At 36.0% G+C, this 17,859-nt stretch overlaps 3 protein-coding genes across 3 annotated transcripts; all 3 read left to right on the forward strand.

Moving 5' to 3' along the window:
• The first annotated feature begins 18 nt into the window (after positions 1–18).
• On the forward strand, positions 19–9,167 carry LOC133840012 (uncharacterized). Its single transcript, XM_062271664.1, has 11 exons — positions 19–216; positions 269–569; positions 630–815; positions 1,344–2,190; positions 2,249–2,411; positions 5,596–5,862; positions 6,763–6,906; positions 6,967–7,120; positions 7,188–7,927; positions 8,602–8,891; positions 8,952–9,167. Exons 1-11 carry the CDS (start codon positions 34–36, stop codon positions 9,148–9,150), a joined length of 3,474 nt encoding a protein of 1,157 aa, XP_062127648.1. The 5' UTR covers positions 19–33; the 3' UTR covers positions 9,151–9,167.
• Positions 9,168–11,000: 1,833 nt separating this feature from the next.
• On the forward strand, positions 11,001–12,227 carry LOC133844958 (uncharacterized). The gene is given in 4 exon segments (XM_062279252.1): positions 11,001–11,577; positions 11,633–11,643; positions 11,645–11,801; positions 11,856–12,227. Coding segments are annotated over 4 exon segments (672 nt in total). The 5' UTR covers positions 11,001–11,333; the 3' UTR covers positions 12,116–12,227.
• Positions 12,228–12,820: 593 nt separating this feature from the next.
• LOC133844957 (nose resistant to fluoxetine protein 6) lies at positions 12,821–17,494 on the forward strand. The gene is made up of 9 exons (XM_062279251.1): positions 12,821–13,105; positions 14,144–14,309; positions 14,364–15,058; positions 16,238–16,317; positions 16,380–16,493; positions 16,552–16,898; positions 16,961–17,103; positions 17,160–17,274; positions 17,336–17,494. The coding sequence occupies exons 1-9, from the start codon at positions 12,821–12,823 to the stop codon at positions 17,440–17,442; spliced, it is 2,052 nt and encodes a 683-aa protein (XP_062135235.1). The 3' UTR covers positions 17,443–17,494.
• The last annotated feature ends 365 nt before the right edge of the window (positions 17,495–17,859 follow it).

Consider the following 17,859-nt stretch of genomic DNA (forward strand, 5'->3'; position numbering starts at 1 on the left):
TGCAATTGTTGAGAATCAATTGAAGTATTAATCATGTGGACACTTGTCTGTAGTGTTCTCTACCTGGCGCTTGTTGTCCATGCGGAGTTGGATGTGTGCCTCGAGGAGTTGGGATGCTTGAAGGGCACCACGATGCCAGGATATAAAGGAGCTGCCTTTGAGGCTTTTATGGGCATACCTTTTGCACAGCCTCCCATCGGCGAAATGCGATTTAAGGTGCAGTCAAGGAATTTTCTTCACTGCTTAACTGATTGCTGATTCCTTGTAGAATCCTGTGGCTGCCACTGCGTGGCAAGGAACTCTGGATGCCAGCAAACCTCACAACAGCTGCCTGCAAAAATGTTACTTCATCTTGGGAAGACCCATCTTCGGTGAAGAGGATTGTCTCTACTTGAACGTCTATAGACCTGTTGTTCCTCCCGATCATCAACCTCTGCCTGTCATGTTTTACATACACTCGGGTGGCTTCTATTGCGGCTCTTCAGATCCGCTTTCTGTTGGCCCCGAGTATCTCATGGATACGCAGCAAGTTATTCTGGTGACCATCAACTATCGACTGGGTGCATTCGGTATGGAAGGAAGAAGCAGTCTATATTCTTTTTAGCTTTCTAATGAGGTTAGTTTTGTAGGTTTTCTAGGCACAGGTGATAGTCACATGTCTGGTAACTTTGGCCTCAAGGATCAGCGCTTGGCTTTGCAGTGGGTGCAACAGAATATTGCCTCCTTTGGCGGAGATCCAAAGCTGGTGACCATCTTTGGCCACAGTGCTGGCGGCATGTCAGCCCACTACCACATGCTCAGTCCCAATTCAAAAGGTAAGTTATTGATCTATTGTTCACCTACGATTGTGCTTTATTATCTTCTTACATTCAATGTGTTATTTCAATATTACTTCCATTTTGAACTCTTTAGCTCTGTTTATATACACATATATTAGTATTAATTTCTTTTAGTGAAATTCTAATTCAAAAGTCCTACTTTAATAATACTGTTTCTAAACTAAACTCTAATTTCTAATGTCTTACAATTTTTCCCTCAATGATGTTCCCAATTTTCTACTAAAGCTTCTTGTGCCGACCAAAAGTTTCTTATTCAACATTAGTTCTTGTTCTCTGCCCGCTTCGTTATCCTGTTTCTAATCTTTCTATTACTTCTTCTAAACTTTTTACTACTTTTCCACATTATCCGATCAACAAATTCTCCTCTAGCATTTTTTCTTGTTCTCCGCCGCATTCTTATACAAACAAGTCTTCTTATTTATTTTGTGATTTTATTATACTTCTGCTTCTCTTTTTTTCCCTTAATTTTCTTTTTCCTCTTTTCTTCCCTCACTTTCTTAACAGGTCTCTTTCATCGGGCCATGTCCTTAAGCGGCACCGCCTTAACGAACATCCTGCATGTCAAGGATCCGCTGAATCAGGTGCGTAAGCTAGCGGAGAGTGCAGGAGTTGCACAGGCTGGCAGTCTGAACTCCAAAGAACTGGTTGAATCTCTGCGTGGCGTTGATGCCATGGATTTGCTGCTAGCTGGCGATGCCATGAAGGTTTGGGACAATGTGCCGCTCATTGACTATGGAATTGTTATCGAACAGGATGCAACACCCGAATCCTTCTTCAACGAAGCGTTGTCAGTGTCTCACCTCGCTGGTCGCATACACGAAGTGCCCTGGCTGCTGGGCAGTTCATCCCGTGCCGGTGAAGGTTCCATGTTTCTGTTGAACATGCTCACCACTCCAGAACTGCTGAAAGTTTTCAATTCGAGGTTCCTCGAGTTGATGAGCGTAGCTCTTTATTTACCAGATGAAACAACTGAGGAAACTTTGTTGGCTCTGCTCAAGCTATACGATGTGGAGCAGTTGGAACTCAATGAACAAACGATGATTCCACTCTCGAATTTGTTTGGGGACTTTACTTTTCTGTATCCACTCTATGCGAGTGCAGAGAGTTATGTAAAATATGCAAAGGAATCGCTTTCCATCTATCGCTTCGAGTTTCATAGCTTGAGTAATATTTCCTTCTCCCGCGCCTACAGCAAGGAAATTATTCCACGTGAGCTTGGACCAGTGCACATGGATGATGCACTGCATACGATACGCATGCCAGGCTTATTGCCCAACTATCCCGAAGATTCTGCTGACGAGTTGGCCATTAATCGACTGACAATGCTGCTGGTTGAGTTCGCTAAAACTGGGTACGTTATATGAGTTAAACCAAACAATCGACCTTACAATATATTTAAAATATTCTAGGGTATTCTACAATTCCACCGATTTGCCGCCCTGCAAAGCTGAGGACTTTACAGCCGATAAAATTTGCAACTATTTGCGTTTTGGCGACCAGAATGGAGTTTATCGAGAGTCAATCGAGAGTTCAATGGATCTGCGTGGACTTTCGCTCTGGAAGAAACTTTATTTATAGACAGGCAGCTCTTAAAAGTCTAGCAAGAATAGTGTGAATTTCATTAAGCTGAAAATTTTGAGTTGGCAGCTAGTGTATACTCTTCGAAAATTGTCATGCTAGAGGAATAAAGGAATACTTTATTACGTATACGTAATAAATTATATTGTATTTAAACTGTTTCATATATTCATTTAATCAAACTAATAGTTTGTATTTACTCTAGAGCGTAGCTATTCCCAGTATAATTTTATTTTCTATCAAGATTTGTGTTTTATTTTTATCTAAACACAGTTTATAAGAAAATTACGTATACGCCTATAACAAGTATACGACTATTTTTAAAGTGATTTCATTAGATTGAATTAAATACATATTTGTCTTAACAAGCAAACTTTTTTCAATGTTTAATTAATGCGCATATATAAATAATAATAATTAGATAAGAATGTTTGTAGGCACATCGATTAAATAATATATTCAGCTGTAGTTGTTTGCCGGAAGGTGTTAGCTCATAAATATCCCATTAATTGGTACTCGATTATCGAATAAAGATTACACAGTTAGAAATAAAATAATCGTGGTATATATAAATAAATTAATTGCAAGTGTGCAATCAATTAAAGATTAAATGTAAACTGGTAAGTGCAGAATTGATAAAGAGGGATATTAACTAAATTATCAACAAAGTGTAAACAAACTATAACTATGTATATATAAAATAAATATATATTTAAACTGAAAAAACATATACCGAAACAATTTTTTTATTTTGAATAAAGATGAGTCATGTAGCTATTGATTAGCAAGGTAAAGGTAATTAAAGGTAAGAGTGATTATGAATTTATTTTTATATTTTAAAATAATAGCAAAAATACAAAAAATGGAACAAAAAAATACAAAATTGACTAACTTATATATTTTTATATATTTTATCGTAAAACAGAAAAGGTTCCAAAAATCTATTTTAGCTCTAAATGTAGGGCTAATCCAGAGATATAAGAGGACCTAGCCCTTTCTTTTTAATTTTTTTCAGTTTATGATTTTTTCAATGAAAATAAGTTGAAGGTATATGTATATAATTATAAGTATAGTATTATCTTCGCTAACTACTTTCGAATCAAGTGAAATGTACAACAAAGAATGAAAGCATTTTTTATCTGTTGCACAGTTACTAAAATAAATACGCAGCCATACATAGTAAGGCATTACTTGACCAGTTTATAATAACCAGATAATACACGTGCCTTCCTCCCACTCTCCCCCCACTCGCCCTCGCTCAGATTCCTCACTGGTGAATAAATTGATATGTGAAGCTGCCGCAGCGATTGTTCCGTTGCTGCGTTGACCTATTTTGCACTCGAATTTGCTCGCACTTCCAGACGAAGGTCAACTTGCATTTCCATATGGAAAGTAAGCTGTAATAATGTAATGCAATGTAAGTTGTAATATATATATATGTAAGCACACTGCTGATCATTCAAGTAGAGCAACTGCAGAGTGAAGTACACATTTATTATTAGGTTATTGCACTTTTGAATTGATCAAAATACAAAAATCAATATAACATACAAATATAAATATTATCTTTTTATTTACTCAACAATAAAGTAATTATTAGAAATTATATGACAAGAAAAAAGCAACCTATAGGTGTGTTTTTTATGGTATATAAAGTATATCTATAAATTGAACAATCATTTGCAAAACATTGACAAGTGCATATCCAAATAGAAACAATTGAAATCTTATTAGTTTTAATATATTCTCAAAAATCACTGAGAATATTATTAGTATTTTAACATTGATTAAATCAATAATTTATGTTTAGATATTATAATACAAAATTTAAAAATATTATGGGACCTTTGTTAATATTTTTATGAAGATGTTTTCTTAAAAAATATAAATTTTTTCTAAACAATATTTGTTATATATTATAAAACAGAGATTTAAAAAATTTGGATAATCTAAAGCGAAAAAAATAATACTTTTAGTAAATTGGAAAAACTTGCCTCATTGCTGATCATGTTTTGACTTGAGATATTTCAACTTTTATTTTTTTAACTCATATTTAGTACATAATAATTTAAAGTAGTTTACCAAATATATGTTATTGAAATTATTATTGAAAATATTAAATATAAATTATATTCTCATAATAACATATGAAGTTATTTTTTGAAAAAGCCTTTCGAATATATTTTAATGCTCGTTGTTGTAGGAATACTTTCAGTATGAAAGTAAACTTTATTGAAGTTTCTATAATGATATGTATAGTAAGTGAAAAGGCCCACCCGTAATGCCGCCTCTTAGTCCCCCGCAACCAAGCAGTTCTTATCTGAGAAGCGAAAGCAGATCACAAAAGAAAGAAACACAAGCAAACAAGCACAAACACGGCCTGGGAAACGAGCAGGAAACAGCGACAGAAATGGGAACGAGAATATATAAATTTAACATTATATAAGTGTAGATATATATGGAGTTTTCTGTTGTCAATTGTGTGTGTGTGTTGTGAGTGTTTGGTGGGGAACAGGATAAAAGCAAAGGCATGCGACAGATAGTTCTGTAGTCGGTCGAACGAAATCGAAACGATCGCATCGCGTATACGCCGTGTGGGCCGTGTGTGTTTGAATAAATTGCAAAACGAGTACAAACCTTTGAGCACAATTAACTGTAGATCAACACATTTCCAAGCGTTGCTCCAAAGCGTGACAACAACAACAACAACAAGAATAACAACCAGAGCAGCAGCAAAGTTTTTCTTCTTATTTATTTATAAGTATTTGTGTTGTGTTTGTTTTTTCATTGAATAAAAGCGAACGCTTTGGTTACAAACCCGTCAGATACATTTCGTTCGCTGTCGTGTCAGGGGCTCACCCTCCAGTTAGACAAGTGAATTAAACGTGGTTCAGCAATTAAACGAATCAAAGTGAGTAATCAAAACAAAATCAAATCAATCGATATCCTTTTGATCGAACTATCAATGAGAGGGGGAAGCGGAGTTCAGCTTCAACTCCAATTTGATCATCGCGTCTTTTGTCGTGGGAATTTATTTAATGTGGTTTCAAATTTCAAAATCAACAAAACGACGTTGACATCATCGGTAAAAGAAGCTTTTTTGGGTGAATGAATATAAATAAATGAGTTATGCATAATTAATGGCGGCTATTATTGACTTTGATTTCTTTTTCGGTAGACAAAGCCATCAGTCATGATTCATACGGGGAATGCTTTACTTTTGCCGCTGTCGCTGTCAATGCTAATGTCGTTGATGATGCTGCCAATGCTGCTGACGCTTGTCTCTGCCTCGAACCTGGCCTCCAACGAGAAGTCTTTGGTTGTCTGCGGCACAAACTTGGGTTGCTTGATGGGCGTCCACATGCCTGGTTATCAGAGCAAACGCTTTGAGGCCTTCCTCGGCATTCCTTACGCTCTGCCGCCCATTGGAGAGTTGAGATTCAGTGTAAGTATTGAGATTACGTAGCTTAAACGATCTGTCTGCCTGTCTGTCCACTAGTTTAAGCCCTTAGATCTTGGAGACTATCAGAGCTAGAGCAACTAAATTTCATGAGTCAAGAACTAATCAGAACTGCTAAGAGTTAATTGGATAACTATTAAAATAAATTTAAATTTTAGTAACATAAAAGAAAATCAAACTTTTCAAAGATGAAATTGAGGAACCAATTATAGAAATTACAATTCAATTATAATCATCAAGATAATTAGAATAACCTTAAGTTATTCCAGATAATTCATCGACGAAATAATATCAGTGCATGCATAAAGTTCGTCAAGATTTTATGGTTTTGACAGTCTGTCTGTCCGTCTGACCGCTCGTTTAAGCTTATACTATAGATCTCGCAGACTAGAGCTGTCAAATTTTTAGGCAACACTTGTGAGTCTTCTTATTCTTAGCACATTAAATTTCTATCGAGATTCTTTAACGAAATTAGAAATTAGAACTAGAAATTAATATGAAGTCTGTATAAAAAAGTTAAATTCTTAGAAAGGTAATGGAGAAACCAAACCACGACTTTTGAGATAAACTGATGAATTCAACGTTTGGCAAATTAAAGAAATAGAGTTCGAAAATCATCTCACTAACATTGTTGGAAATCAATATGACTATTGAAATTTAAGTGACCATTTAAGACACAAAAAGAGCAAATTCAGATTAGAACTTTAAAAAAATTCCTCTCGTAATCGGAAATAATAAACTTAAGAAATTGTATTTAAAGTTGTGTCGATATTCCAGTTAAACCATCCACTTACTTGTATCCATGTAATTGGCATAACTAGTTTAATTAGTATTTAAATTCCAAATATTCCTCAGCTCAACTGCATTTTTCTTCTACTTATTTAGAATCCCAAAGTGATGCCCAAATTGCAGGGCATTTACAATGCTACTTCGGCTAAAGCGGACTGCATACAGAAGAACTATCTGATGCCTACACCCCTCATCTATGGTGAAGAGGATTGTCTCTATCTCAATGTCTACAGACCAGAGGTGTGTTTTATACCATGATCAACTCTTCATTTATCCCACTCAACAGTTCTCTGCTTATAGAATCGCTTGCAACAAAATTTGCCAGTGATGGTTTACATACATGGCGGCGGTTTCTTTAGCGGCTCTGCTGGTCCTGCTATCACAGGACCCGAGTACTTTATGGACACTGAAGAGGTCATCTTGGTCACAATGGCTTATCGATTGGGTGCTTTAGGTAAGTCGGAGATAAGTTGACTAACTAACAGTTGAAATTAGTGACTTTAATCTTCCATTCTCTTAAGGCTTTTTGTCCACGGAAGATGCAATTATACCAGGCAACTTTGGCCTCAAGGATCAGCAGCTGGCACTGCGCTGGGTGCAGCGTAACATCAAAGCCTTTGGCGGCGATCCACGTCGCGTGACCATCTTCGGGCAAAGTGCCGGCGGACTCTCCACTCACATGCACATGTTGAGCCCCAAGTCGAAGGGTTTGTTCCAGCACGTCATCAGCATGAGCGGCACAGCAAATGTGCCCTTTGCCATAGTTGATAATGCGTTGGAGCAGGCGCGTCTTACAGCTGAGCTGTGTCAGGTAAAAGACGCCCAACAGCTGAGTACAGCCAAATTGGCCAGAGCTTTGCGTGCTGTCGATGTCAACACGCTGCTGAATGCGGGCGATGGATTAAAGTTCTGGGATGTGGATCACATGACCAACTATCGACCTGTAGTTGAACCCAGTCATCCGGACGCTTTTCTTAGCAGACATCCCAAAGATTTGCTGGCCGAAGGCAGTTACGAGGCGGTGCCTTGGCTGCTGGGCACAGTGCCTCAAGAGGGTGCAGTGCGTGTGGTCAACATTATGGAGAATGTGACTTTGAGGGAGGATTTCAACTCTCGTTTCGATGAATTGCTGCAGGAACTGATGGAATTCCCACCCGATTTTAGCCAAGAGCAGCTTGAGAAGTCGATGCAGCTGATACTCGAGGAATACTTTGAGAACAAGCACGAGGTCAATGAGAGCACAGTGCAGGGATTCCTAGATGTGAGTACTAGATAAGTGGGGGACATAATGTGGGATTGATCATTTCTGTCTGACTGTCTGCCTGCTTTTATGAAGAACTATATCTCAAAGATCGATAGGGCTATAGTTGATATAGTTGTTATGAATAGTTTCGTAATATTATGACAGCTAACTTAAACTTAATTTGAAATACAAAAATTAGCAAATCGTATTCAAAAATACCTTTAGAAATAAAAAGCATATTTTACCTTTCAATCGACATAATAATAATAAAACATTCATTCCCCCATTCGTTCAATCGAATTTTTAATATAATTTCTATTTTTCGATTTAAAATATAAAAATAATGTACTTTACTTTTTGATTTTAATCTGGAAATTCAATGGAATTCATTTTTATAATTAAATAATAATTTAAACAAAAATATTATTTCAAGCAATATTTCAAGCAATTTTAAATTTTAGGTTTACTCCAAAATAAATTAGAGCTGTATTTTTAGTATACACAGTTGTATTTGAGTTGCCAATTTCGTATTGCAATTTTATTTCTCTTTTCTTATTTGCACAATTTTGTTTAATGAATTGTATTTATGCGAATCAGAATTTTATTTCCACAACTTCATTTTTTATAATTTTAGTTTATATATTTTAATTTAATCCATAATACATAACAAAAATTTATTTTATTACTTGCAGCTCATCTCAGATCGCGGCTTCAAGCAGCCGCTGTACAATGCGCACATGCGCAGCGTCGACGTTAGCGAGCGTCCACTGTACATGTACAGCTTCAACTATCTGGGTCCTTATAGCTATGCTTCGATCTACACAAGTGCGAATGTGACCAAGAAATACGGCGTTGTGCACTGCGATGATCTGATTTATCTGTTTCGCAGTCCGATGCTCTTCCCCGACTTTGAACGCAACTCGACAGAAGCGAAAGTTGTGGCCTCATTTGTGGACTACTTTGTGCATTTTGCCAAGACGGGGTGAGTTTAGAAATAACTATTATTAAATTATATATTTTATATATTCTTATTATCTTTCAGTAAACCACGGAATGCAGAGACATTAGCGCCTTGCTCGCAGACAGTGCTAAAGTCACGACCCAATGGCATTTGTGATTATCAGAGCTTTGAGAATTCTGATGAAGGTTTTGAGGTGAATGTTTCCCAAGAGTTTCGCACCAGAAATGCCAAATTATGGAGTCATATATTAGGCGAAACAAAGGATCCAAAAAATGCTTAATAAACGTACAAAATTCACACGTGTTGCTTTAAGATTATTTATTATTCAATCGCTTCAGTTCAGTCTAGACTCACTTGCGCCACAATCTTCGACTCATTTCCATAACAATTTCAATTAGCCGCGCGTGTGTCGCTTTTAACTGTGCCAGTTTAATTATAACTGTTTGGCGAACTTACAAATCGCAACACGTGAACACCTTGGGAACTGCAATAAAACATATGTTGTCTACAATTGCAAAGCTACTTCGTCTACTATATATATAGTATATATAGAACTGACGACAGATATTTGAATCGTTGTTTGAATCAGAGTTTTTTTCCCTTTCAATCGTCACATATTAATGGTCTTGTGCTTGATTAACATTCATTAGCATTTACTGCTACACATGCTCATACAGATATCTCTATTTATATATATAGTATATATATAGACTTGATACTTGATATCGCTGATATATGTACCTAATACCTGATCTCTGAACAGCTGACTTGACTGACTTTCTTTCTTGGCGCCTGCACGCGCTTCACTTTTTTTCATCATATTCTTCAATGATTTTATTCAAAAGGAGGCGTGTCAAAGGGGGCGCGAGGGTTTATTAGCTGCTAAACGGTCCGATTAGCATATAAACAACTATAATCGCGTATACGTCATGTGGACCAGATACCAGCCACTGCCCATTGATAGTGTGGATTGCGGACAGTTGAGGAAGAGGAAATAAAAGATCGAAACAGAAGTTGTAAAGCCGAAGTTCAAATGTTCTTTCGATAAATATTATCAATAATAAGAAAATTTATGTATTTTACCAAAATTAATATTGATTATAATTTAAAAAAAAATAAATACAAATAAAAACAAATGAACATGAAATTTTAATTCAATCTAGTAAATTAAATAAACAGTAGTAATTAATATAAATTTAACATAATATAATATATTATTTCGTAAGCGGCGAAAATTTAATATTAGATCAATTAAAATTAATCAATTAAAAATTTTTTGTGATAAAATTATTCGACTAATTGTTTATTTGATTTGATTTGATTATATTTTTATCTGAGATAAAAGAGCTAAGAAAAAGTCACTAGCAAAAATAAATTTAAAAAAACATAAATAATAATAAATAAAACATTTGCAGATGATAAATTTTAGGCTTTTTTATTGCTAACGGCGCAAATGCAACACAAGAATTGTACATATAATATTTAAATAAACAAAATACATTTTGTTGTTATTACAAAATTAAAAATATATGTATAAAAAGAAGCAAATTAAATAAATATATAACCGAATGTTCTTTCGATTTGATTAAATTTTTGTTTTAAGTAGTTAAAGTCTTTAGCATATTGCATTTTAATAGTTACAATGATAAAAATTAATTTCCAAGAAATTAAATAAAATGGAAAAAAGACCTTCGAAAACTAGACATCATCAATTTGAGTAGAGTTTCTTTGGTTTGTTTTTATTCATTTAACACGAGATTATTGCGTATACAACACATACTAAAAACACATTTAGTGATATTATAAAATTAAAAATATATTTATAAAAACAAAGATAAATAAATATTCAACCGAGTGACGTTCAACTAAGTAAACTTAATAAACATAAATTATATTTCACAGCAGCGCTCGACTTTAACTTTATTTGTATTTATTTTTCTAATATAAACACAATCCGTAAGCAAACTGAATTGCTTGTCATAATAGAGTATTGAGAATGTGGTTGCTATGTAGTTAGCTTATAATAGTAATTGTTGTTCACATTTACTTAACCACATTACGACTTTATTAGCCACAAGTTATGCATATTTATTAAGGTTTGCAGCGTGGCGCCAACAACTGCTTGGTTATTCAAATGATTCGCGTCGAGTTGAGTTGAGTTGAGTTAAGTCGATCGCATTGCAATCGAATTGTGATGCGATGATATGAAGCAGGGCACGAGTACGTGTCATTTGTCATTTGTGCTTATTTAATTGATATTTGGTTTAAAGTTCAGCGACCTTTCCCGAATGCCCGACATTTGTTTATTTGCCTGACAAATGAGGTTAGCGCATGCAAAGCCCGTGTCGTTGATTTGTGTCAACAATTAAAATCGATAATGGCGAGTCCTGTTTTTATCCTGCGGGAACATTATCCTGCGCACAGTTGCAGTTGCAGTTGAGAGCGTCAAGCATTAGGTTGACCATGGAATTGGCACGGAAAATAATACTCTGGATTATTCCTTTATTCGTGCTCGCATTTCTGCTCACCATGAGCGAAGCGTATCTGAGCAGAGTGCGTGTTGAGGAGACGCCTTTTCAAAGGATTCCACCGAGGGCAGCCAGTCTCTTGGTCAGAAAGCAAGGCAACCCAAAGCGATCCAGTGGCATTCATTTGATCTCCAGCCTGGAGCATCAACGCACTTTTCTGCATATTTTCCATGTGCCTTGTGAGTGTAAAGCATATTCATAGTATCCTTATTTTTAATCTCTCTATCATTACAGATATAATTTGCTTTTTATGCCGCCAAGGGCAAGTGGCCTTATGTGCCGGGATTTATGAAAACGCGTGTGAATAGCGCAGCCAGAAATTTCTTTCATCAAAATGACAGTTTCATTAAGCAATTTTGCACCAAGTGGATTCAAGTCAAGGAATGCTTTAGACCACTCTTCGGTAAGTTAAACATTAACTCACATTCACTTTGCATTCATTTAATTTCTTTCCTAGATAAATCAAATGACACCACGGTTGAGGTGGAAACTTTGGATGCCCAGAAGCAAATTCAGCGCTGCGACTGCGACAAATTGGTGTCCACGGAAGCTCCCGTGCCTGTTGTTTACTTCGACAAGAACTACATTGGCAATGTCAGTTCGGACACCATTTTGAGCACCATCGAGTTTCTCGAGAGTTTTCTGCCGCCGCCCACCAAAAAGCACAAACGCAAGAATCGAGTTCGTGGACGATTGGATGAAATAGATATTGATTAGAATGTAAAGCACGTCGAAAATTTTTAATTTTTTTTATCAACATACATAAAAGAACTAAATACATAACTGTACTCTCGGCACACAAATAAACTGGCATTATTTTCAAATTAAACAAATATGGCGCCTTAACGATAATCGTCAGCACTGTTATCGAGCGAATCGATTACAGCAACGTATACGTATTTAAATACCAAAACGGTTAACATGCTAATGCCAATAACAGCAGTGCTCTGTTATGCTGCTGTTAAATCTCATTTAGCAGCTGTAAAGTTTAAATTGAAAATACGTTATTGAAACTTAAAGATGCTTTTTTCATTGTTTAAATTTAAAACTTTTATTGCTGCCGTATTTTCAGAGTAAATATATTTTGTATTGTATATATACGTTATAAACACTGATTGATTTGTCATGACCTTATCGAAATGCATTTACTAAATCATTGAAGCGCTGCATGCATGCACGCAATTTTACAATTTAATAATGTGTAAAACTGATCGCAATCTAAAGCTTAGCATCAGTTTATCTTAAAACGCAAGTCAAGATGCGGTTGAATGTGCTTTTCGGTTTTGTCGCGCTGCTGCAACTTCAATATGGAAGTACCAACGTTACGTATACGCAATTTAACTGTAGGTAGAAACGAAAAAACTCTCTTCTCCTTGATTTATTGATCTATTTTCTGCATTTGCAGTAACGTTGTACAAGCAAATGCCGGCTATGTACCAATTAGATGACTATGATCTGTGTCTGCAGCAGTCACCAAGCCAAATCCTTGCGCACAGCACTTATTGCCTGGTCTACACTGAAATTGTGCCCAATGCCAGCTCCACGCTGTGGCAACAAATCGAGCAATTCTCGCAGGATAATAAGCATCACTTTCGACACGATCATCTCTTTGTTGGCGTCTGCTTGGAGCGCTGTAAGCGTGCACTCCACACTCTCAGCAGATTTCAGAAACAACAACTCTACGAGGGCAAAGTTGTGGACACTGAGGTGAGCTCAAGGTTAAACATGTAAGAAAGTTACAGTCGAGTGTGCTCGACTGTGAGATACCCGCTACCCATTTTTAGTAAAGGCAAAATATTGCGGTATCATTTTCAAAATATACCGAAAATACTAAAAATATACCAAATGATATGTTTGGTATATCGATATAGTACACCATTCAAAATATACCATTGGCGGCACAATGTACCAGATTGTCAGCCAAAGCAACTAAAACCCCTAGTAAGTAGGCGTTTTTGCCCATACAAAAGTATTTCTTTAATATCTTCCACAATTTTTATCCGATCGCAACCAAATTTTCAGGAATCATAACTACTATAGATATTATTGTATATACCATTTGCGGGGGCGGACATGGGCGTGGCAAAAATTTGAAACAAACTTGATCTGCGTGCAAACATAACAAATGCTATCGAAAAAAAATTATAGCTCTATCTCTTATAGTCTCTGAGATCCAGTGTTTCATACGGACGGACGGACAGATACACAGACACGCAGAGACACAGACACACAGACGGACAGACGGACATGGCTATATCGTTTCGGCTGTTGACGCTGATCAAGAATATATATACTTTATAGGGTCGGAGATGCCTCCTTCTACCTGTTACATACATTTCCTGCCGGCACAAAGTTATAATACCCTTCTACCCTATGGGTAGCGGGTATAAAAATGTTAACTCCAAATTTTATATAAAACTGTGTGATACAACTGAATAAGATTGTTTTGAAATTTGAGAACTTTAGTTGTTATATTCTCATATGTATCCTTAGTTTCTCACTGAACAGACATACAGAACCTCTAGAAATACTTAGAAAACAAAGAAAATTATTATCATCTAATTAAATTCTTGTCTCTTAACATTTACTTGTTTTAATCTTACTTTAGGTTGTTATGCGAGATATGGCTATTAAAAATTAGTTGATATAACAAAATTAGCTCAAAGGCCAATATGATCTTTGCGAAAAAAGTATTGAACAAAACCCTATAATAATAATAATACTTATGCTTCCTCTGACTTTCAGCTAAGCTCCTATTATGCCAAAGTGCACAAGCGAGCAGCCGATGAGCGAATACGTTATGAACACGTTATCAACAGCTGTCTGAATCGTGATTTTGATCGCAGATTTGAATTGCGAGTGCGCAGCAGCATAGAGTACTGCGAAAGAGCAGATGAGCAATTGGCGCATGGTAAATATTTCCTTTCAATATTCCCTCAAATTGTGCAATTTATCTTCCTCCCAGATGCATTGGATATCACTGTTTACTGTCTGCTGGCTTCAGTGCTGCTGCTCACGATCTTCTCTAGCTTTTACGACTATCGCTTGAAGCTGCAACAAACTGATCCTCAACTAGCTCTTGGCAATCTCTTCTATCAGCAGCAACTGAAGTCATCCTTGCAAGGATTTCTCACCATCTTTTCGCTGTGCCGCAACTATTATCGCCTTGTGCTGCCTTCGCGTAGTCAATTCTCAAAGGATCTGCGTTTTTTCGATGCCTTTCGTGTGATTGGCGTCTTTGTGGTGATTCTGGGTCACACACTAATGGTCTTTATGACTGTGCAAATACAGAATCCCGAGTTCTACGAGCAGTTTCTGTACAAATTCGAGGCTTCGATCTTTCAGAATGGCAGCGCGTTTATACAAATCTTTTTTGTGATGAGCTCTTTTCTGCTCTACGTGAACTTTACGGAACGTCAATGGATCAACAATGAATCCGGAGTGCTCACTTGCATTGGTGTTTATTTTCGTGTTTTCTTCACCAGATATTTTCGCATGTTGCCCTCGCTGGTAATGTTGATCTTATGTAATGCCACGATTCTTAGTCGACTGGGCGATGGACCCTTCTGGCGGCACTTGACCGAAGCGGAGCGCATTTTCTGTAGGAGCAACTGGTGGAAGAATGTCTTCTTTGTCAACAACTATTTGCTGGAGGAGAGCGTGAGTATTTAAAATAGAGAGGGGCAAAACTTATTAGGTCGCTGATTGATATTTCTTGCAGTCAAATATTCATAATTTAAAAATGAAAACGTTTTAGATTATGATAAAAACAAGTAAGAAAGCTACAGTCGAGTGTACTCGACTGTGAGATACCCGCTGCCCATTTTTAATAAAAGAAATATATTTTGCGGTATTTTTCTCAAAATATTATACTGCAAAAATACTAAAAATATACCAAATGGTATATTTGGTATATCGATATAGTACCGCATTCAAAATATACCATAGACGGCACAATATACCAGATTGTTAGCCAAAGCAACTAAGACGCCTAGTAAGTAGGCGTTTTTGCCCATACAAAAGTATTTCTTTAATAACTTCCACAATTTTTATTTGATCGCAACTAAATTTTCAGGAATCATAACTACTATAGTAATTATTGTATATACCAAAATTCGCAACTCTAGCTTTACAATTACGCTTGTTATTCGATTTTTTTCATTTGCGGGGGCGGAAGTGGGCGTGGCAAAATTTGAAACAAACTTGATCTGCGTGCAAACATAACAAATGCTGTCGAAAAAAAATTATAGCTCTATCTCTTATAGTCTCTGAGATCTAGGTGTTCATACGGACGGACGGACAGACACACAGACGGACAGACGGACAGACAGACAGACGGACATGGCTTGATCGTCTCGGCTGTTGACGCTGATCAAGAATATATATACTTTATAGGGTCGGAGATGCCTCGTTCTACCTGTTACATACATTTCCTGCCGGCACAAAGTTATAATACCCTTCTACCCTATGGGTAGCGGGTATAATAAATAGATATAAAAATATACTTCCACTTCCCTTTAATATTTGTATATGGAGGTTCTTGAACTTAATTATATTTTTATTTAATTTCTAATTAGAAATTTTAATGAGTTATGAGACAAATTCAAAGTGAATCAATAAGTTAGAATATTTCTTTTTGAACGAATTTTCAATAGATGTCAAAAATATGTTTTTAAATACTCCCACTTATTTTAAATGATCGATCTTTTAAAGAATGTATGTCTTGGGAGCTTATAAAAATTGATAGTCAGACAGACGAATAAGTAGAATGCAAACATACATTTAATTTAAGACCCTTTATTCCTATTAGATATATCAGGTGTGCTCTTCTATTTGCAGTGTGCTCAACAAACTTGGTATATGGGGGCAGACATGCAGCTCTTTGAGCTCTTCCTAATACTCATCATAATAATGAAGAAGTAAGCTAAAATTTAATGTATTAAACGCAATTGATATGTCAATTAAAAAATACTTTAAATAGGCATCCCGGACTTACCAGAATCATTTATGTTGTGCTCTTCTTTATGACATTTTGCGTGCCCGCTTTCTTAACATATTTTCTTAAACTCGAAGCGGTTTATCACATCATGCCAGAGTAAGATAAGTAAATATAATATCTATTTCACACTCTACTTTAAAACACATTTCTATAGAACTTATCGCTATTTGTACTTTCGCAACTCGGAGACGTTTTATGAGATCTATCCGCCGTTCTATACAAATCTTGGAGGCTATTTCATGGGCTTGCTTTGTGGTCAATTCTATCTGAAATTTCGTTCCACAAGCAGAGGTGGCAGCTGGAGGGGAAAGTGGAGCTGGCAGCTGAGCATGTGGCTGTTGATTCCAGCTGCGTTGCTGGTGCTGCTCTCGGGATTCATCTTTATCAAACATGATTTTGAGAAACCTTCAATTTGGCTGGCATTGTATGCGGGAATCTACAAGAATCTCTGGATTATGATATGTGGTGGTTTTGTCTGTTGCATGTGCTTCAAAGTGGGATGTAAGTGAAGATCAGATATACCATATATTTTATATATTTTAATTATTGTCTACCTCTTGCAGGGATTGCCTATGAATTTTGCTGTCTGCCCATTTTTAGGCCCTTGGGTCGCATTTCCTTTCAGGCTTTTATATGGCATGTGTTCATATTGCGTCTGGTAGCTGGCTATTTTCGAGATCCGGTTTATGTAAATAGTTTCTTTTTGGTAAGAAGCTCGTTGGCCATAAATACATTTCAATTAATAGCATACTTTATTCATAGTTTGGAAATGTTTTGTTGGTCTTTGTTCTCACTCAAATTGTGGCATTCTTCATGGCGCTTTTATTGGAATATCCGTTGGTTGAGCTCCTAAAACTGCTCACCCATCATAAACCAGGTACGATAATATTTTGTATAATAATATGTACAATGTAATTTATTATATTTATTGATTGTAGTTCCCAAAAAGGAGGAATATAAGATTTCGACTGTGGTTCAATTTGAACTTACAACCGACTTAACCGATACCAGGGCTGATGAAAAAGGTCAAAATTGCGTTGCTTGAAGTGTAATAGCCTTTTTCCACTGCCATTCAGTTCTTTTACGTTTCGAACAGATTTTTTCTTATTGGTTTTTTTTACGAGGGGCGAATGTAACATTCGACCTAAACGGAAAAAACCGAAAAGAACCAAGTATTTTTTGGTGCAGTGAAAATAGGCTATAATAGATGTCAAATAATATTACTGGAATGTTTAAACATTCACGAAATACAAATTTTGTATGGCAAACAATCAAAAGCCGCGTAACTGATTTTTCCTATAAAATGTATATAACATTATAAAACTTGATAGTATTCGTTTATTTACAATTGCAATATCTTATGTAGAATTAAACAAAAATCTTATTGTTTTGTAAATCGTAGATGTTTCATTAAAAATATTAAAAAAATGTTTTTAAAATCGTAATACACAAAATTTTGTGT

This window comes from Drosophila sulfurigaster, chromosome 3 (assembly GCF_023558435.1).
Source record: "Drosophila sulfurigaster albostrigata strain 15112-1811.04 chromosome 3, ASM2355843v2, whole genome shotgun sequence".
Classification (NCBI taxonomy): domain Eukaryota; kingdom Metazoa; phylum Arthropoda; class Insecta; order Diptera; family Drosophilidae; genus Drosophila; species Drosophila sulfurigaster.